The sequence below is a fragment of the Gadus chalcogrammus genome, chromosome 17 (assembly GCF_026213295.1).
Source record: "Gadus chalcogrammus isolate NIFS_2021 chromosome 17, NIFS_Gcha_1.0, whole genome shotgun sequence".
Classification (NCBI taxonomy): Eukaryota; Metazoa; Chordata; class Actinopteri; order Gadiformes; family Gadidae; genus Gadus; species Gadus chalcogrammus.
The window spans coordinates 4,396,342-4,418,060 of record NC_079428.1 but is presented as its reverse complement, the minus strand read 5'-3'; the positions used below and the strand labels follow the sequence as shown (position 1 = coordinate 4,418,060).

At 47.0% G+C, this 21,719-nt stretch overlaps 1 protein-coding gene across 1 annotated transcript; it reads left to right on the top strand.

The window, feature by feature from the left end:
• The first annotated feature begins 6,260 nt into the window (after nucleotides 1–6,260).
• Nucleotides 6,261–21,106, top strand: si:cabz01007807.1 (uncharacterized). Its single transcript, XM_056576172.1, has 33 exons — nucleotides 6,261–6,433; nucleotides 7,228–7,495; nucleotides 7,781–7,849; nucleotides 8,269–8,313; nucleotides 8,483–9,664; nucleotides 10,153–10,242; nucleotides 10,359–10,844; nucleotides 11,370–11,423; nucleotides 11,527–11,586; nucleotides 11,883–11,918; nucleotides 12,043–12,096; nucleotides 12,453–12,503; nucleotides 12,677–12,736; nucleotides 12,836–12,892; nucleotides 12,975–13,037; nucleotides 13,175–13,309; nucleotides 13,679–13,741; nucleotides 14,098–14,157; nucleotides 14,757–14,822; nucleotides 14,918–14,971; nucleotides 15,227–15,286; nucleotides 15,619–15,711; nucleotides 15,830–15,877; nucleotides 16,045–16,140; nucleotides 16,743–16,814; nucleotides 16,931–17,035; nucleotides 17,140–17,187; nucleotides 17,342–17,410; nucleotides 18,157–18,225; nucleotides 18,682–18,721; nucleotides 18,958–19,015; nucleotides 19,376–19,721; nucleotides 20,281–21,106. Exons 2-33 carry the CDS (start codon nucleotides 7,493–7,495, stop codon nucleotides 20,683–20,685), a joined length of 4,197 nt encoding a protein of 1,398 aa, XP_056432147.1. The 5' UTR covers nucleotides 6,261–6,433; nucleotides 7,228–7,492; the 3' UTR covers nucleotides 20,686–21,106.
• The last annotated feature ends 613 nt before the right edge of the window (nucleotides 21,107–21,719 follow it).

Here is a 21,719-nt window from a genome sequence, read left to right as displayed (position 1 = left end):
GGATTTTCAATGGCTGGGGCGTTTGGGGAACTCCCGAAAGACTTTGAGGAACTCCCGAAGGACTTTGGGGAACTCCCGAAAGAACTCCCCATTCATATCATAACTGATGATATGAATGGGGAGTTCATAACTGATATGAATGGGGAACCACCCATGGCTATCTTTTCGTGCAGTGGCCTATTCTCTGGAATAAACATTTGATAATATGAATAAAACATTAAAATCATTCTTTTTAATTTGTGCTCTTCGGTTCAAACAAAGCATCTGACAGTGAAAAGCTAAATTTCCAAAATAAGAATGAAATCAAAATAAAATAAGGGCATTTTCTTTGTGCCAGCTGTTTTCTTTTCATGTCCCATAGTTAATACATTCCTTAAAATAATACAATAACCCAACGCAAGAAAAAGGTTGAAAATATTATACATATAACATAAGCATACAATAAAACATATCTTGCAATGATTACTATGGCATTAGTCATCATCATTAGTCAGTCATCTAGTGATACTTTTCAAACCATTTGGTGGTTAGTGGTTTACATAACGTTTGATGTACTGCAGAAAGGAGAATTGAGGCACCAAGGTAAAGATATGTGTCAAGCCCATTGACTCAAGAATCTGGAGTTCTATCAGAGAGTCCAGACATTGGGTAGTGTTCAGCCTTTGCCCTAGTGGAACATCACTAAGCTGATCCCAAATTGAAGCTATCAAGTCTTCAATAATCATGGACAAGACTGGCAACTGCTTGACCTCTACCACCTTGTAATCGTCTCTGACTACCATAAGAGTACCTAAGGCCTTGATTACATTTTTCTTGAACAGCTCCAATATCGAGAGTTTTTTCCTCATGTGCTTTTCAAATCTGGTGGCACTGGGGTTGGGGTTTCTGGTGGCTAGGTTTGAGAAGGTCAGCGTGGCTTCTATCTGTTTCTGGTAGAACTGAATGGACATGTGAGCATCATCCAAATCAGCCAGTGCTTGATTCATGCAGCTTTCGTCCTGCCTTCGGTTTCTTTGGGATAAAACCACCATTGCACGGTTGTACAGTGCAATGGCAGCCCAGGCACCATCTTCTTCTATGGCCCTGGTGTACATGACAATGCTTTCCTCAGGCTTGCCAGCCTCCCGCAGGTCATTGCCAAACCCTGTGTAATGGTGAAGGTTTGAAGAGGGTGAATGTCTCGATGCAACCTTTGCCCACGCCGCTTTCATGTCTGCTTCCATCCTGCTGGTCAAGTCTTGAATAGAGTTGTCCTTGTCGAAGTGCATGAGTAACCACAGACCCCAGGTTTCGTTCAGGGAGTCAACCGCCGACTTTGGCGGTTTGTTTGAATAGCTTTTGTAGAACTCATCCAAGATGACCAGATACCTTCCGAACAGATTATCTTTTTTATTCAGCTCCTCAATGTCATGCTCCACATAACAGGAGAGTCTGTCTTCCGCAGACACATCTCTGGCTTTTTTAGCAGCAGTCAATCTTGAGGCATGGGTTTCAGGTGAAACCTGCGGAAACCCCTGAGAGATGGAACAACATGGTGCGCTTGTTGAGGGAAGATCGAGACAAACAACCAGCTGGGCACACCCAGGAGAACCTTGTCTAGCAGTGCGTCCGAATGCCTGTTGTTCGACACGCCCATTTGGGGTCAGAAAGGTCTGTACTACAAACAAACCGCCAGCCTTGTTGACCTGCTCAGATATTGTAAGGTCAGTCCCACGACCTGCAAGGTTAGTGGCTATAATGACATCTCCAGCTTCAAGCCTCTTTTGAAAGATTGCTGAATTGTCGCAGTTGTTGTTAATGTATAGCTTTTTTGGGGAAATGTCCTCACTGAGAGCATTGTAAACCACCTTTGCTTTGTTGATTGTCTCACAGATTACTAACACAGCTCTTTCGGCTCGAAAAGGAGTAGGACTGATTTGCACTGTAACAACTTTGCAGACCTCCTTGAGCCACTCGTCATCCTTGACTCCCAAACCTTGAACCTCAAACAGTTTCCTCCGTTTGAACGAAGGTATGTCACAAGTCTTTACCCCGTTGTAGAGTCTCCGAAACACCGCTCTTTCTGACTGGTTACCGAGCGTTCCGGTGACTCCATATATCTGAGTACTGTACTTTTGAAATAAACAATAGTTTGACATGAAGTTTGTGATGACTCTCATGTTGCTTATTTTGGTCCAATTGTCCATTTCGAGGAACTGCTGAAGCCCATCTGACAATTCCATATAGCTCTCAACCACACCTGTGTACCTATAGTCAACAGGCACTACCCTCCCTTGCTCAACAATATAATCTTCGTCAATTGACAGTGTTTGGGCTATTAATGCATGATTTATCCATGACTTCAGTTTGGACTTCACCAGCTGGGCAAGGAATCTAGGAAGTTGGCAAACGGTGGCGCCACCAGTCACTGCACATTTTTCGAACTGCATGAAACCTTTCACTGTTTCTTCTACTGCTCTTATCAGTGACTCTCGATCGTTATATATGTAACGACAGATGGCGCCTTTGATATACAGCAACGGCACCTGGAATCTTTCACTGTTGTCTACTGGGGATCTAGGGTTCAGCTCCTCAAGCGCTCCGGCAGCATTTTGTACATGCAGGACAAAGCGATTAGTTGAGTATTTCATCGCCACTGACTGAAAAAACTCAGCCATTTGGGTGGCGGTAACATGACAATTTTCCTTAATTTTTGTTCCAAGAAGAATTGGACAGTTTTGAATGTCATGTACGGTACCTTGTAAAAGGATCCCTGCGTCTTCTGCCATTTGAAGGACAGTAAACTTGTCGACACCCTCCCTCCGGTTGAGGTTTTCAAGCACAATGTCTTGGAAAAGGCATTCAGGACCCACTGTGGTTTGTGAGTTAATCCTATCGTATCGGTTCACGGTGTACCATATCAATGCCAGGAGGGGGTTGAGATGCTGCAAAGCAGGCATTTCGCTACTCAAGTAAACCGTGTGGCAAGCCCTATCCAGCATTAAAGAGTCTGCTTCGTCAATGATTGCGCATTGGAATCGCCTTTCCCCGCGTATATGCATGCGCTGGAATTGCTGTCTCAGCACGTCCCCAGCAAACTGGTCAGTCGATCCATAAACCACCTGGCACTGGTAACACTTCTTTAAAGCCGCATCATCTCTGGATGTACTTGTGTTGCAACCGACACTGATTCCCATGTTTCCATAAAATGTCTTCCAATCAATACAGTCTCTCTCTGCCAGAACCCGGGAGCTGGACATGATGTCCACAGTCTCGCCCTTCTTGGCACGAAACGCAGCAAACATTGCCACGATGCAGGACTTTCCCTCGCCTGTGCCAACCTGAATCAACCAACCGGTTTCAGAGAGGGCCATCAGCACCCAGCTCACCATTTGAGTCAATCTGGGTAGGTATCTTTTGGCTTTTTTCACTCCAAGACAAAGCTGGTACAATGTCCTTTTCAAGCCTTGAAGCTCAGACTCTCCATCGGTGGATTCAAGGCTGTCACAGACTGACACGATGGTATCTTTCACCTTAGATAGAAGGTCTTCGTCTATGTGATTTAACTGTTGCTGTCGGATTTCTTCTAGAATCTCTGTGAGTTCTTTGTCTTTGTCCCTGCTTAAGATGTCCAGGAGGGTTTCATAAGGTTTAGTTAGATCCTTCACTAACTGTGTAGCCGTCTGTCCATCTGGAAGTACCAAAGTCGGAGAGATGTAATGGATTTCTAAAGAATGCAAGACTTTTATCATCCGTGATAAATTGGTCGGCGACGATTCAAACCGCACTTGAAGAGCGCACAACAAATCATCGAGTTCCGCACGGCACCAGTTGCAATTTTTGCCGAGACTTTGAAGTTTTTTGATAAGAAGCCTCTCGTCATTGTCCAGTTGATTCGAGGCCAACCCATTTTGGATCCGGAGATCACTGTTGATGTTGGCAGCCATCTTACTCGCTACAGAGAGAGAAGAAATGTCAACACTTCAACACTCAACATCAGCTTACATGCTTATGTACACTCTTCATATTTCAACATGCTCAAACTATAATTCCTATTGATTTGATCTCAATGTAATAAAGGTAATAATATAGAATGTTCAAAACAGGTTTTTCTCAAATACAGAAACATTAAAAGGATGCAATATTTCATTCATTCAGAGATTCGTTTTGCCATATTTAAAAAGTGTGTGTTTCCATCATTTTACTGTGTTTATTACTCACAATAAACTCATAATTTAAACGTAGCCCTAAGCTAAAACATTGTGGTGTTTACAAATTAGTCATCAACGTGGTGGAGTCATCATGACATGCAGCTATGAATATCGGTGTTAGGACTAACATTCAGTTTTACCAACTATTCTTATATTTCAAAATTAGGTTGCGTGAGGTGTACTTACCTGGTGGTGCGAGGCGTGGATAAACTTAAAGAGAAACAGAGCTGTTCACTTTATATGAGCTCCTGCTCTAATGGGTGGAGTCCACGTTTCTGTTGTCATTTCTTGTAAATGCAACCAGTTCATTTCTTGAGATGGACCTTCGTCACATGAACTTTAACTTTCAGACAAGCTTTGTTTAGTTTTTTCCGACCATCTGAGAAGGTGAGATTGCCCTCTTTCGCTTTCTTTCTGAATGCTTTGTAATTTTCCACCAGTACATTACTGAAAAAAGTGTGCATTGTTTATACAAAAAGGTTTCTTAATATTCGGTATCTTATAGCATTTTGAGTGTATGAGAATTTAGTTTTTACATGACACTTAATACAAATCATATCATAAATTAATTAGTTTCTGTTTGTATAATATAAAAATATCTATAAAATGTTGTGTTTTTAGTAGTTTTATGAGGGATTTTATTAGTTTAACGTAGCATAGGATTGACAATATGATTATATCCACCCCTGTATCTACTCATCAGAAGCTATTTACAGTGAGTCAATACAGAAACATGTAATTAATGAGCAGGTAGGAGTTAGAGAGTGAATACGGAAACATGTAATTAATGAGCGGGTAGGGATTAGACATTGAATAGACAGTGAATAATAACACACATAGACTTATTACTTATTGTAGTGTATTGTATTTTTTGTAACATTAATTGATTCAGACAGTCTTAATGAGTTTAGTTACCTCTTTTGAAAGAGAGACCCAACAGCCACACGAATGAAAAACAGAACAATGACATACAAACAAATGAAATTAATACATACAATGAAATAGGCATGACACTAAGATTATACAACAACCGGAAAACAACCTTTGAGGCAAAAAATAGCACAATGTCCTGCATTGCTCTGCATCAAGGCTTTGATTTAGGTTTCAACCTTGCCAGAGAAACCTTCTCCCGCTGGCGGAGTTGGCCTTGGTGGATCCAGGATGTGGGCCTGTGTTACCTCCAGCGTCGTCCTGTGGCACAGCAGGGAGAGCTCTCGGTCATGACACAGATTGGCCATGTCATCCTCTGTTTCACATTTCCTGGACCAGGTTTGGTAGTTGTGGTGGGCTGTGGTTGACAAAGGCCCAATCCCATATCTACCCCTTACCCCTTACCCCTTCCCCTTACCCCTCCCCCTTGTTTTGAAGGGGTAAGGGGAAGGGGTAAGGGGTAGAAATGGGATTGGGCCTAAGGCCCAATCCCATTTCCACCCCTTACCCCTTCCCCTTCCCCTTCCCCGTCCCCTTCCCCTTCCCCTTCCCCTTCCCCTTCCCCTTCCCCTTCCCCTTACCCTTACCCTTACCCTTACCCCTTACCCCTTCAAAACAAGGGGGAGGGGTAAGAGGAAGGGGTAAGGAGTAGAAATGGGATTGGGCCTTACTCTTTGATGTCCTATAATCTGTATCCTTTGTTTGAAATGAATAAACTGGACAATGCGCGCACTGGGAGGGAGGGGTTGCATGTGGCTTAGGAGGTAGAGCGGGTGGGGCTGGTATCCGGAAGGTTGCTAGTCCGAAACCCCCGTCTCCTTCTTGCTTGAGTGTCAAAGTGTCCCTGAGCAAGACACCTCGCCCTAACTGCCCCACGACGAGCTGGCAGTCGCCTTGCGTGGTGAACCCCGCGTGTGCGTGAATGGGCGAATGTTGGGCAATATTGTAAAAGGCGCCGTGAGGGGCCGCTGGTTAGGATAGCGCTGCATGAATGTAGTCCATTTACTGAGACAAGGGCAGGAATGGGCAGGAGGAGACAGAGACAACGCAGGGCACACCTGGGCGGCTCTCGGTTTCCTCTTCCCCTATGACATGGATTCCAGAGATATTTATCAGGATTTTTTTGGCAGCAGGAACAAGTGACAAAACCCACGGACACAGACACAGCCTTCTTATAATGACGCCGGACTCCCCGACCACATCCACCGCTGCCCGGCCCCGGTTTCACCCCCCCCACCTTCTGGTGGACCGCAGAGAACGTTCTGGTTCCAGGACAGCGACGGAGCCCACCAGTGCAGACTGCCCAGGGGGTTGTGAGTATTGCTGCTGAATGTGGTCGCGGAGATGGGAGAGTTTGAGGTCTTTCTGTTGGGATTCTGTCTGCTTTGTGTGGTTAGAGATGCATAGGATGCATGATTGGATGGTGAACGTGTGGTCTGTTTTGAGGTGTGGATGTTTTGCTGACAATTTGCTCTCCTGGGAAGAATACATCGATTAGAGTAACTGAATGATTAAATCCCTGACGGACTGACGGACCAAATCATGTGCTTCAGTTAAGTTCAGTGTAGTCCTCATTCCAGATTGACTGCACCCTTTTCAGTGTTGGCAGGGTTACAAAGAAATTACTTTCTTTTGGAGTATGAGGTTCATTTGGTGTTTTCGACTATAAAAGGTCACATTCTTCTTCAAAATAAAAGTTGTCGTATTTAAAAGTTGTATTTAAATGGGCAATTGCAGACACTAATTTAACAACAACCGTGCAATCATAACTGTATTATATTCTATGTGAATAAATACTTAAAATTAGCATAGCCGTGCAATTATCAATGCTCAATTTCTGTATTCCTTCCTGTGGCAATGAAAACAATGCGCTTTCCCATATAATAATACTACCACTCATACTATGTGGTAATATTACTGATCAATTTTATCAGACTGGACTCTGCTTTGGTTAGGTGAGACTTTACTTTGAAGGACGCCTGTTCAGGAAGTCAAGTCGTCTTAACTGTGTTCACACTGCAATGTTGTGATCATGTCAGCTCATAAATACAGTCGTGGTCCATTTTTTATTTAAAAATAATAAAATAATATGAATATGCGTTGAAAGGCCGTGTTGGTAAGCCAAAGGTCTCCTATCAAACGTCATCACGGGGCCGCATACCAGCCGATCGGAGGGAGCAGGCGCGACCGGTTGGGCTGCATGGTGAAGCCTTGAAGGATCTGAGGGAGGGCTGAACAAGATAAACAGTCCCACGACGTGAACCCTTGCCAATCACCAATCACTGTCGATCACTGCTTTGCATCTGAGACGCGGGGAAGTCTGGCTTTAGATCGCTCTGAATGAAGACTAGTATTGGACGGGAGACGCAATCATGGTCAGTACGCTTTGAGGGTATTCTGGATGTTCGTCTGGAACTGAACGTGGACACGTGTGTGTGTGTGTGTGTAGGCCTAGTATGTGTATGTGTTTGTAGACCTGCTGTGTGAGTGTGTAGGCCTGCAATCAGAGTGTTAAGGCCTACTGCTAGAAACGTTTTGGATGGATAGAGACGAGTGATGTGAGCGATGGTTTGCTTGTGTCGTTTTTTTGTGCTGGAGGCAGTTCGATGTGTTGATTGCTTTATATTTATTGTCTTCCCCCCCCCTAATTATATCTGGAGAACAAGGAAGCAGTCACCCTCACACGGTTCACGGATCGGACCAAGATATCTCATGCAGTTAAGCGAACGGTGAGAATTATGTACACACACACACACACACACACACACGCACACCCGCACACACACGAAATTGTTAATTAAAAATCTATATTGCTGGGTTGGCCTTAAATTAGACAGCCCAAATATGGTGTCGGAACTCTCTCATTGAAATTTAACGCTGTGTTTTGATTGTCAAAACATATTGTGCAGGCCATGCCAATAGATTCCATGTGACACACCTGTCCCAATTAGATGACTAAGTATGTAGATGACTTGGCACAATGCGGGTAACTTATCCAAATATGGATATGTAAGCTGATAAACACAAAGCTGTCATATTATTTATAATGAAATTATTCCATTTCTTAGTCTAAGTTGGATTCTGTTTTGTACAGTTTTACTCAAGTGTGTGTGTGTGTGTGTGTGTCCCTGCGTGTGTGTGTTTACAGGGTAGCATCAGGCTACATGGGATGCTATCACGGGCCTCCGTGAGGGTGAGTTACCTACAGTTCCTTCTCCGAGCGTTGCATGCTGCTGGCAGAGCTGAACCCCTTCCTCCCACCTCTAACACTCCTTTCTCTGGAGACCTAACGGTACATAAGTGATGGTACGAGCAACGTTTATCGTGTGGTGACCCCTACTCCCTCCGTGTCGTGTCTTCAGGGGCCCGGTGGCCAAAAGACCCCCACGGCGCGTCTTCAGGCGGCCTCTTCCTCTCTCCCTGAAGGAGCATTCCCGCTCTGCACTCCTCAAACGGCGCTCCAGGCATCCCCTGGGGAGGCCTCCGCTCCGCCTCCCGACTCCTCCCTGTCCCAGCCGCCCCTGAGCTCGACCTCTGACCTGGGTCGATTCCAGAGCCCGTCCGATCTCTCCAGCCTGGATCAATCATCCGCCCGGCACCTGTCGTCACAGAACGCGGCGGCGGCGGCGGCGTTTGGGAGCGCGTCGTTGATGAACCAGGCGTTCTCTGACCCGACGTGGTCGCCCCAGCTCACAGAGCCGTCCGGCGGGTACGACGCGTCCCCCGCCCCCGCGGCGGGAGACGGGCTCAGCCGCTCCGTGGCGGAAGGCGACGGGTCCGTTGTCAAAAAGGCGGACGTGTTCCCGTGGTTCCCCTTTGACGAGAACACCCTCGATCCGTTCAGAACCCCGCCGGGCACCCAAGAGGTCCAGGCTCCGGAGCGCGCGGGCCCCTTCCTCTTCTCTCCGGAGCAGCAGGAGAACATCTTCCAATCCCGGCCCAAGGAAGGAGACAAACTACTCCGGACCCCTCTCCCGGAGAAGGAGACCGGTTTGTTCCAGACGCCGCTCCCGAACGGAGCCCTCGTCTACAGAGATCCCTTCTCTGCGGACAACGACCTGTTCAGTTTCTCAGATCACCCGCCGAGTGAGGCGCTGTCGCTCTCGACCAACGGGATCCAGCGTTCTCCCGACGGCGACCCGTTCTTCCAGCGAGGGCCTATGGAAGCACAGGGGTCCGTCGTACTCCCCGCCCCCTTGTCGCAGTCCGCAAACCGACCTTCCGGCAGTCCTAATTGGTCGGTTTGCGTCAACACCAGCAGCGCTTCCAGCTCCGCCCCCGCCGCCGACACCATCACCGTCACGGCCCCCCGCGCCGCGCTTTCCCCCAACCTTTCCGACGCGGCGGACATTTTCTCTCCCGCCGTCGATCCCGGGACGGGCGTGGCTCCGACGTCCCGCCCTCCAACGCCGGCCCGCCCCGACGTACCGCCGGCCGTGACGCTGACCACCCCCATGGGATCGAATCGTGGCATACTCCAACCGACGCCCTTCGCTCTGGCCCTGGCTTCCATGGCAACGGCGCAACCGTCCCCGACGCCGTCGGTGAGTGTCCGTCTGTCCGTCTGCCGGTGGTAGAGGACAGGGACGCAACCGTGGTCAATTATTATTCGATTTGTTGTCGGTGTAGTGACTTGTAGATGTAAATAATGGCAAAGGGCCATGATACTGAAGTGAGCAGCGCTCAGTGTTGTTTAAAACTTGTGCTTTGTCATTTCAACAGACAAGAATTTGTTAGAATCACCTGAAACAGAAATGCTACCAAATATTTTCATTTAAAAAGCTTTAGGCAAATGGCTGACATTTTTAATTAAATTGTTTTTTTGTTTTTTTTTAACAGTTACCAACAATTAGTATCGACGCTTTATCTGGATGGACATTATTTCCACAGCAGTATTCAGTTGTAGAACGCGACCGTACTCAATAGTTTGAGTTTGGGTCTCGTCGTTGTCCCCGGGAGGGTGGGGTTGATCAGGGTTCCTGAAGGAGGGGGGGGATTTCTTTCTCACCCCAATCTCCTCTCCGCCCTGCAGGGCAGCGCCTTCAGCAGACCTCCGAAGCCTGTGCCGCGTGGCAGACCCCAGCGGCCCGCGGGCCTGGTACTCCGGCCAACAGAGAGTCCGGTACGGTCGTCTCAAATATTAACGCCGTTCTTTAGCATGAGTCGCTGATGGCGCTCCTTTTGAAGTCCACCGCTGACGGTGTTGGTTTGTGTTGTTGTTGTTGTTGTTTATTTCAGGCTGGGCAACATGCTTCTCCAGCGCCCGGCAAGACTCCACCGAAGACACCACCCAAAGCTCCACCCAGACCGACCCTACCGGCCACCCTCAGGTTCTCCCCTAGCTCGCCCTTAACTCCAGAACCCTTAACTTCAGAACCCTTAACTTCAGAACCCTTAATTCTAGAACCCTTAACACTCAAGCCAGCACTAGCCCCCGCCCTCGCCCTCAGCCCCATCGGCCCCTCAAACCCCTTCACCACCCAAGGACCGACCCCCACCCTCACCCCCATCACAGCCTCGAACCCAGAACCCTGGATGGTCCAGAAACCCACCCTCACCCCCACCCCGACCTCCACGTCAACCCCAAACACTCAACTCTCAGAGCCACACCCCTTGCCCTCAGCCACCCCAAGACTGAACACCACCACCTCCGCCTCACTGACCCACGTCACGGCTCCAACGCCGACCCCCAAGCCGGTTCCTCGCCTCAAACAAGCTGCAGAGGTAAAGATCACAGGGCAATTCAATTAAATGTAATTATATTTAATGTGGTTCATTACATGTGTAAGCATATCATTTGATAAAGGTGTATTTAATTATGTATCGTCTGTGTTTTAATGACTATGTTGGACATCATGATCTTGGTGTCTGGAATATCTCCGATGGGTTGCAGTGAATATCTCTGGTGGGGTACAGTGGAGGTCTCTGGTGGGGTACAGTGGAGGTCTCTGGTGGGGTACAGTGAGGGTCTCTGGTGGGGTACAGTGGAGGTCTCTGGTGGGGTACAGTGAAGGTCTCTGGTGGGGTACAGTGAGGGTCTCTATTGGGGTACAGTGAGGGTCTCTGGTGGGGTACAGTGAAGGTCTCTGGTGGGGTACAGTGAGGGTCTCTATTGGGGTACAGTGAGGGTCTCTGTTGGGGTACAGTGAAGGTCTCTGGTGGGGTACAGTGAAGGTCTCTGGTGGGGTACAGTGATCTCATTGTTAAGGTGGACAGTGGTTAGACTGGTGTGTTTGCTTTGTTTTCCAGAAGGATCCCCCTGAAGGGGACGTCGTCTATCTGGACATCGTGCTCAACGGCCAGGTCGGTTGCTGCTGCTTTGATTTAAAAATGTTTTCTCTTGTTGGTGTACATTGCTGATCGTTTACTGACCCTCATTAACCCTTCCTGTATCTCCGCACCCTAGGAGAGATGTGTTGAAGACTGGCCCGAGGACAGTCCTCAGCTGGACCCCGAATTCAAACCGGTCAGACTCCACTTACTACGTTCATTGTGTGATTGTAGTCTTTTTGTTATTTTTATCCTCTGTATTGGAATGATCCCCTCCCACCCAGTAAGACTCCCGCTTGTTAATATTACCCTGCTGTTATTCTTTTTATTGTTAGTTGCTTCAATTTGTAAAGGTGCTTTACAAACGAAGTGTATTATAATATTTAAATAGTGTTTAAAATAATTAAATTGATGTTTGAGCGGGTCCCCAGTAGATATAGCTAGATCAACCTATGTGTGTATTTTGATCCCCATGTCGCCATCTCCCTCTAGTCTGGAACCTTCCGGCTGCGCAGAGAATCAATGAGGGTGAGCCCACTACTGCTCAAGGGCAGAGTTCGATTGGATGTTCATAAGCGACGAACCAAATAATAATGAAAAAAACATCTTCATGAATGGCAGGAAAATAACACTGAGGTGGTTAATCCAACAGGTGAACGGTCTCTCTGATGGAGATGGCTACAGCCCTCTGGACAATCCTGAGAAGGTGCTCGCTCGCTCGCTCGCTCACTCACTCGCTCACTCACTCACTCGCTCACTCACTCGCTCGCTCAGCTTCCATCCACTGTCCCTGCATGTTTTCCGAAACTTTATTTGCGTAACACCTCATCACACTGACGTAGGCCCAGAAGAGATCACAAACGCGTCGTTTTTTTTCTTGTTCAATTCATGTCAACTTTATTCGTATTGCACTTCATCACAGTAGGCCGTACCCGCTAACCCTACCCCCTCCAGAGGTCAAGGGAAAAAACATACCCCAGATTTTAATAGCAACGGGGGGGAAGGAATGGGAACGGAGCTCGAGAACAAAGCTTTAACGTTGGTCTCCTTTCTTTTTAACAGAAAAGAGGAAGAAAATTCAGAACGTCAACTTTCCTCAAAGGCTCGCTTAAGGTGTGTGTGTGTGTGTGTGTGTGTGTGTGTGTGTGTGTGTGTGTGTGTGTGTGTGTGTGTGTGTGTGTGTGTGTGTGTGTGTGTGTGTGTGTGTGTGTGTGTGTGTGTGTGTGTGTGTGTGTGTGTGTGTGTGTGTGTGTCCGCCCCCGTTAATGACAATGTTTTGTTACCAGGATAAATATCGGAATGTGTCAAACGACGGCAAAGGTGAAACGCTTCTCAGGGCGTCAAAGGTGAAATATGAAAAAACAACACAAATGCACAACTATCTCTAGATTTATTATTTTTTTATAAAAAACATATTTGTTTTATTTAATGTTTTCATCTTTCAGCGTGACAAAGAAGACAAAGATGACATCAGCGACTACTCCTTCTCCAAGAGTTCAATGGTGAGTGCTGTTTAATAACAGTGCTGCTTGGCCACCATAATGATCTTTTCCAGTATTAATTTTCCTCCATGTTGATTTCCAGGAGGCTTTTCCAGAAACTAGCCTTTACGAAGACGAGATGGAAGAGGAAATGGACCACAAGCCGGTTAGTCTTTAAAAAAATAAATAAAATTCTCAACTATAACAAAATGTTTGTTTGAAGTTTGATCATCAATAATGTATCTCTGTGTTTATCTCCTTTTGTCTGTCTATCTCTCCCCCTCTGTCTCTCTCTCTCTCCAGAAGAGTAAGGCCAAGCTTCGGCTTGGCACCTTTCTCCGCAAGGGTTCCGAGGCGTCTGTCCTCCACAGCAAGGCAGACGGCGACCAGGTGAATGCCAGCCAATGGGACGACAGCCGATGGTGTCAGGAAACGCAGGTAAGCTAAGCTAACGCAAGGTGTTTAAGCGAGTGAGTCAGAGTTCAAATGGCCAACGTTCACAATTAAAATGTGACGTCTCTCTGCGATTGCGTTCTTCTTTAACAAAAAATATTTTTTTCTGATAATTTGCGATTGGTAGACAATATAAATTTGCAGGTCGTGTGGAAGTTCAGTTCTGTTGAATGTACTTAACATATTTTAAACCTTTTTTTTACACTCATTTAAAATCAGATCACAGTAGGTCGGTCATTGTGTTCACAAGTTATTAACACAAGTATATCTACATCCTCAATATGGGGTTATGATATCAGGGTCGTATCAATACGATCCTATAATGAAACTCATTTCTTTCTTCTTCCTTCGTAGGATGAGGACGGACAAAGGCTGAAGGTCCAGAAGAGCGACTCCGTAGCGCGGCGATGGTCTGAGGTCAGCTGATGGAATTACTGATACACATGTTGTGTACTGTGCTCCACTACAGTCATAGATATGGATTTACATGTTATATATATATATATATATATATATATATATATATATATACCACTCTCCCCTGGCCTACACTGTCACAACAATTAAATGAAAAACGTTCACTGTAGTAGATGGATTATGTCGTGTTCTGTGTAACATTGTGTGTGTGTGTGTGTGTGTGTGTGTGTGTGTGTGTGTGTGTGTGTGTGTGTGTGTGTGTGTGTGTGTGTGTGTGTGTGTGTGTGTGTGTGTGTGTGTGTGTGTGTGTGTGTGTGTGTGTGTGTGTGTGTGTGTGTGTGTTCGGTCATTTTTAGGGTATGCTCCTGGATGATGAAGACGAGGGTATGAAGAAGGGGACGAGCGACGGTGACATTGTATGTTGTTTCATCTATATCGGGTTAATGGTATAGCTTGTTTAATTGGATGATTATACTGTACAATACACAGGGATTAGGCATGAAGGGCTTGGTGTTATAATTAGCTAACAAGCTTAGGTGAGGAATGGAGGCGCGGCCCGCTAGTGCGCTTGGCATGTAGACGAAAGGTCTAGTAGTCGTAGGTTCAAATCCAGCCCTTGGTTCTTTGTCGTGGTTTTTCCTTCCTGGTTCCCGTCTCTGCACCAGTGTGGCCATAAAGGTTGCTCCAAAATAAACAAAAAAGGTGTTTCAAAAAATGTTTCGAAAGCCTAAACCACGAAAACAAACCTAAGAGACAGTGAACTCAAATCTCAGTGTTGGAGTTCCAGCTGAAACAGTGGATTCACTGGCTCTCTAAGGGTGCCATCCACTAGTGCCAGGGAATCGCCGTATTGAGTTCTCTTTTGTGTGATTAATTCCAGCCAATCAAATAGCTTGAATATAGCCGAATTCTTTAAGTCATCTTGATGCCAACCATTTGAGGTAGTTTTGAACTCCGATGAATACTAAAATGTTTGACATACCTGCACAATTGTAAAATTCCTCTTGTCTCGCAGAAGAAGAAAAACAAATTGGAAATCAAGTTTGTTCCACGGAGGGGTTTCGCCATCAGCAGAGTGGCGGTAAAGGACTCTGTCTAAATCAGAATTTAATTCATTCTTCCTTAATTGTGCTTTGTGATGTTAACCATCAGTTGTAATCGATGTGTTTCCTGTAGAAAGAGGAGGAATCGAAAGGGGCTTCCGGCTACTCGCCCAAAAGAGGCTCTAAGGTGTGTGTGTGTGTGTGTGTGTGTGTGTGTGTGTGTGTGTGTGTGTGTGTGTGTGTGTGTGTGTGTGTGTGTGTGTGTGTGTGTGTGTGTGTGTGTGTGTGTGTGTGTGTGTGTGTGTGTGTGTGTGTGTGTGTGTGTGTGTGTGGTACTGTACCTTGCATTCAGATGTCATCGTTTCTCTCGACCACTGCATTCACACTACAGGTTTCTCTAGGTTCATTCACATTGCCTAAATCATTTGAATACTTCTCTTAGGGCTATGTGTTCGAGGACCTGAACACTGCAAATATCTACACTCCTCAGTCTACTGGCAAAGTACTTTTACTTCATATTCCATTTGTTTTCAATTTAATTTCTCCACTGGATAAAATAAAATGTGTATATTTCTTTCACAAAATATTTCTTTCTTTACTGATATTGTTAATTGGCAACTGTATGCTCAACTGTAATTGTAAATTACCAAGGATACGTTGGTGTTTGACTCCCAGTCTAAAGGTGCCGGGTTCGATGCCCAGTGTCCACAACCAAGCACTAGTGCGATGCCCAACACTTAGAGGATTGATGAGATGTATCGTATCATCAGATGCCACTCCAGACACCGCCTGGTAAGGCCGGTACTTGATGGTACTTGTACTCTTGTGCACTAGGCAGCGTTCCTGGAAGAGGATTACTACGGTTCCAACGTTTCGGCGGGACTCAACGGAGACGACTTCCACCACGACATGAAGGACTGCAGACCGGTAAGAACCGGACACTTGTCCATTTTGTTCTGCGGAACGCGTTTTACGTTACCTACGTTGTTGTGTTTATTTCACTCATTGTGTGTTTTTTATTTTGTTTCCATCCCATTATCGACAGAAAACCCAAGTGTCTAAATATCCGCTCGTGAAGCGCCGAAGCTCCAAGGTAACGAGACGTCCCGTTTTGATGATGTCATCACTCATCTACATCATGACCTAATATGGCAATACCCGCACGCTCCCGCAGTCGCTTATGAAAGTTGGCATGGCATCGGCGCCTCTCTAAACGCATCATAAACATTAATTTCATGTATTTTCGTTTGTTGCTTTTAGGAGGACATGCTGGAGGAGTGCAGCCCTTATCGCCCCGAAGGGTTCTCTGAGAAGTGGGAGGATGGAGAGGAGAAGGAAATGGATTACGCCAAACAGGTACACTTGTCGGTCAACCCTTGCCTGGATGACAAAGGCAGCAGGTTCACCGCTTTGTGTGTTTAAAACCAGAGCTCTAGGTTTAAAGGTGACATATTATACCACCAGGTGTGAGTGTGATTAGCCGTTACAAGCCGTTTTGAAAATCTGCTTCTTCTGATGCCCCAAGCGGGCGTGCACACCAAGATGTGTGCTGGGTAGATCAGCCCGCTTTGATGTCAGAAGAGGCAGAATTTCAAAACGGCTTCTAACGGCTAATCACACTCGCACCTGGTGGTCGAATATGTGGCCTTCAGCCATGGTTGCTCGTTCTTGCATCTTAGATCGATTTGAAGCAGTGTTACTCATCAACGGCATACATCGTGCTGGTGATGTGGTTTAGGGGGAACACAGAGGCTTGTTTGTAGTGACTGACTGAACCACAAGTTCTTATCAGGACTAGACAAGCTAGAACAACGCTTTATCTGTGTTATGGTCCTAATCTTGTCATTGGAATATAAAATCAATCTATTATTTTATCGAACCTGCAGGGGAGAAAACGTATGTTATCTCAGTCAAATTATGATTTTTATAAAACCAGTTTTTTTTTTTTTTTTCTACAGAAAAATCCCAAACACAAAAGTCATAAACAGAAGCCGTCCCAGAAGAAGGTGTTCCTCCACGCGTCCCCCATGGTACCCGAGTCCAGTCCCACAGCTTGGATTAAAGCTTGAAGTAGATGATATTTCTGTATATTAGGACGGATCATTCAGGCTGATGTGAGACGTTTGGGTGTTGTGTTCCTTGGTAGGGCTCCTTCCTGGAGGACGAAGACTACCAACAGGGTGAAGGGGGTCCCCCCAGCCCTTGGGGGCCGTACGAGGAGGAGGAGAACGGGATGGACCTCTCAAAACCCGTACGGAATTTCTTCGTAACGCCAAATATAACAAATATTTCCGTTTTGGTTTATATTGCTGTTATGTTTTTTTTTTCACTTTTTTTTTTTTTCACTTTCTTTAGCATAAGAGGTTGCCCAAACTAAAAGGGATTAAGAAGCACAAAGCAAAGGTAAGTCAAAGGGCCTAAAGTCAGAGGTAATTCAAGTAAAGTGCAGGCAAAGCGCTTGACGGTTGCCACGGGTAGTTCTAAGAGTATTTCCAATGTGTCACTTGGTTTTTAATTCTCTTCTCACCTTTCTATTTGTCCTCGGGTGTCCATCCAGAGTGGGACCCTGGATGTGGACCCCCCAGGAGCCACCTCTAGTGACTACTTCCAGTCCGAGGCTGCCGCGGTACGGACCACCACACGCATGTTTCAGAAGCTTCTACCAGTCAGGGTTTAGCACCCCGATAATCTGCGTGACTTCAAAGCGTTCAAAATCAAATCTATAAACTTCTAAAACCTTAAACTCCGGAGAGCCGATCTTTAATATTCAACTTAAGCCTCCCTTCTGTAGACTGTTAAACATTTTTATGAAATGCACGTCAAATCTGAAATCACATGAGGACATCAGTCACATGGAGGTAGAAGGTGGAGCTGGAAAATCCCGGTACTGCAGAATAAAAAAAAGAGTGTTGTGTGAACACAGAAGACCTTTTAATATGCGACAGAGAAGGTATTCCTGCCTCAGTTGATAGTGTGCCAGTTGTCTTTGTTTGCCGCATCATTAAGATCATTCAGGTATGCTTTATCACGCCCCGAGATACATACTTAGCCCTCATGTGACAGGCGGGTTATACCATAAGGGTTTCTTATGAGTCATCTTTTGTTGCCATTCGTTTGAGTAAAGTTACTTTTATTCTGAAGGCCTTTGATGTGATCGGGTTTTCAAATTGTGGTGGTTGGTTGTTTAACGAGACAACATGGCCTCTCGGTGTCATCGTGTGTTGCTCTCTCATTTTGAATTGGATCATCTCAATGATTATTTTGAAATAAAAGTCCCACTCTCTCACTCTCTCACTCTCTCACACTCTCACACTCTCACTCTCTCTCTATCTCTATCTCTATCTCTATCTTACTCTCTCACTCTCTCTCCAGGCGGAGTGGTTGTCCGCCCAGAGGGACGAGCGTGCTATGGCTGGGCTGGAGAAGGGGGAGGAGGATGGGGTGAGTGTTGGTCCCATCCCCCTGTCGATGCTGCTGGTTAGTCTGGGATCCAGTGGTCCTACTGTGTTACAGCAGAACCTCTGAACCAGCGGTCCAACATAGTTTTAATAAGTGTATTTCTGCAGTTACCCGTCTGCACGATGTTGATCTGAAATCGCACTACTTAACAGCTCACTACTGCTGGCAGAGTGTGTGTGTGTGTGTGTGTGTGTGTGTGTGTGTGTGTGTGTGTGTGTGTGTGTGTGTGTGTGTGTGTGTGTGTGTGTGTGTGTGTGTGTGTGTGTGTGTGTGTGTGTGTGTGTGTGTGTGTGTGTGTGTGTGTGTGTGTGTGTGTGTGTGTGTGTGTGTGTGTGCGAGCACATGACCAGCGTGTGAATAGCTCTGTCGTCATGGTTTCACGAGGAAGAGCTGCAGGTGACTGGTCGTTGTACTGGTTTTGGTTTGTGTTTGTTACAGGACACCGACAGTCTGATGGAGTGGTGGAACACAGTGGAGCGTGAGTGATACACACCCGTGCGAACACGCACGTCCCTGTTTTTATTCGATGTTTGTACGCGTGTGGTATGTTTGTACCCTAATGCTTGTGGTATGTTTGTACCCTAATGCTTGTGGTATGTTTGTACCCTATGAGGTGTGGTATGTTTGTATTGTTAGTTTGTACCCTATTGTGTGTGGTATGTTTATAATTGTATGCGTCTACTGAATGCGTCTACAACCTGTTTGTGTGTTTAGAATGGGACGAGGTGCCTTCAGATGATGAGGACCTCGACATGAAGGAAGACGAGACAAAGTAGGACCAAATCCAAAAATGATTTGGCAATCCCCTTTCCATCTAGCGTTCGTCTGTCGCTGTGGTTTAAGATAATGAATAAATATACAAATTGTGAACATAGTTTGGGCAGGGGGAAAAAAAAAGACACACACACACACACACACACACACACACACACACACACACACACACACACACACACACACACACACACACACACACACACACACACACACACACACACACACACACACACACACACACACACACACGCACGAAATGTACACCCAAACTAAACGTTAACATTATTGACAGTATCAAAAAAAAAAAAAAACATGCATTGCGCCGCTACGGCCCTAACCCCCTCCCCCCCCCCAGGTCGTTCACCGCCCTGGCGCACAAGGTGCACCGCGGCCTCAGCGTGTTCGACAAGGTGTTCACGGAGCGCGCCGAGCTGCTCTGGCAGCACATCGTCGCGCTGCACGCCGTCACGGACGACATCAGCAGCTTCCACCGCAAGGCCAAGATCGCCAGCATCACGGGCGGCACCACCACGGCCGTGGGGGGCGTGGCCGCCATCGCCGGCCTGGCGCTGATCCCCGTGACCTTCGGCGCCTCGCTGCTGCTCACGGCCGTGGGCGTGGGCGTGGTGGCGGCCGGCGGCATCACCTCGGCCTCCGCCTCCATCTCGGACAACATCAACAACATGCACGACCGCAAGAAGGTGGGCGTGCGAGTACCGATACAGACGCACTCGTTTGCGGTCATGGTCTTGATTTTGTTCAAATTAATTAGAACCGTCCAGAGGTTCAAAGAACGACATGTTAGACAAGCCGCCCCCTTCAACAACAAATACCAAACAATATGTCTGATCACCTGATGGAAAATGGTTTGGTGTGGTGGGTCATTTCCTTGGTTAACCTATTTATTGATTCTGTCTGTCTCTCTGTGGGTCTCTGTCTTTCTGTGTGTGGGACTCTTTCTGTCTGTCTCTCCATCTGTCTGTCTGTCTCTCCATCTGTCTGTGGGTCTCTCTCTGTGTCTGTGTCTCTCTCTGTCTCTGTCTCTGTGTCTCTCTGTCTTTGTGTCTGTGTCTCTCTCTGTCTCTCTGTCTCTGTCTCTCTCTCTCTGTGTCTCTGTCTCTCTCTCTCTCTCTCTGTGTCTCTGTCTCCCTCTCTCTGTGTCTCTGTCCCTGTCTCTGTCTCTGTGTCTCTCTCTCTCTCTCTGTCTGTCTGTCTGTCTGTCTGTCTGTCCGTCTGTCTCTGTCCCCCTCCCCCCCGTAGCTGGAGGTGCTCCTGAAGGCCTACGAGGCCCTCCTGCTGGACCTGGGCCGGGTGCTGCGCTTCGTGGGCCAGGGGCTGTACCGGCTGCGGGGCCACCCCCTGCTGCGGGCGGGGAACCAGCACTACGCCGCCGCCTGGGAGGTGCGGCGGGCGGTGCAGACCATCGGCCAGGTGGACGAGCCCGTGGCGCGCGCCCAGGCGCTGGCCGAGGACTCGGTGGTGGTCCTGCGGGGGCTCTTCCAGGGCATGGACAAGTACTTCGTGAAGGACTCGCGGGAGCTGAAGCGCGGCGCCAAGGCGGAGCTGGTGACGGAGGTGCGCGGGGTGGTGGGGCAGCTCAACGACGGCCTGGTGGAGCTCAGCGCCATCAGGCAGGAGCTGCAGGACGCCACCGGCGGGGTGTGATTGGTCGTGTTCCCCCCCCCCTTCCCTACCACACCACCACCACCCTACCCCCACCACCATCAACCCCCGACCGCACCACCACCGTCACCATACCGCTACCACCATCACCCCCACAACCACTACCACCCCTAGTGCCACACCCTCAATCACTACTAGCCCTATACCCCCACCACCATCACAACCACCCCTAACCCCATACCCCTTCCACCGCCACCCTCCTCCTCCTCCCGGTTCATGTACAGGCTGCTTTCTGGTAATAGTTAGACCGGCAGCGCCCTCTACTGGCTAAGCTGAGGTATGACACCACCCCGTCATACTCTTAAGTATATGCAGAGACGCACTGGGCGCAGTACCTGTTGTTCCTGTAGGGATCTAATTATTGTCGGAGGTTTACGTATATGGGGTGTAATTGAGTACAGTTGATCAGAGGAATGCCGGCGTGTGACTCAAATCGGGCGTTGGGGAATATCTACGGGGCCAAACCCTTATCTGGCTTGGCTGGTTCTGAAATTGGCCCCATTTAGTTAGGGTTAGGGTTAGGTTACTATAGTTCGTAGGCTACAATATGTTGCTGGGAAACCTTCAAAGGGCAATGCCCGAAGTTCCTTGCAAACCATGATTATAACCTTTTTAGAAAGTTACTAAAAGAACATGTAATCACCCATTGTCTGGAAGGAATATGATTTATTTATAGTACAATGGGTTCAGTTCCGCTTATTGTTTTACGGTGCCACTTATAGCTTATGTTTATTTATGTCCAAGTTCTATTTTTGGGGTTGGAGTTTTATCATTTACAGTTGTTTTGCACACGACGCTTTCACTTTATAATTATAAAATAGTATTCTTTAACACGGGTGATGATGTCTATTCTCTATGGGCGATGTGTGGTTTTATAATCTAAATCAACGTCTTTCTTGATACCCTGCAACTCTATTTGTAAAAATAATTAATTATGTAATAAAGTGACGTTTTACAAAATGTAAAGTTGTGTATTATGAATATATAAGGTAACGTATCAATTCCTGAGTGACACT

Excerpts from the sequence above, each read along its gene's own strand:
- si:cabz01007807.1 (XM_056576172.1), top strand. Across the intron at positions 8,314-8,482 it reads TATCACGGGCCTCCGTGAGG|GGGCCCGGTGGCCAAAAGAC; the intron begins GTGAGTTACCTA and ends TCGTGTCTTCAG. Across the intron at positions 19,016-19,375 it reads ATGAAGGAAGACGAGACAAA|GTCGTTCACCGCCCTGGCGC; the intron begins GTAGGACCAAAT and ends CCCCCCCCCCAG.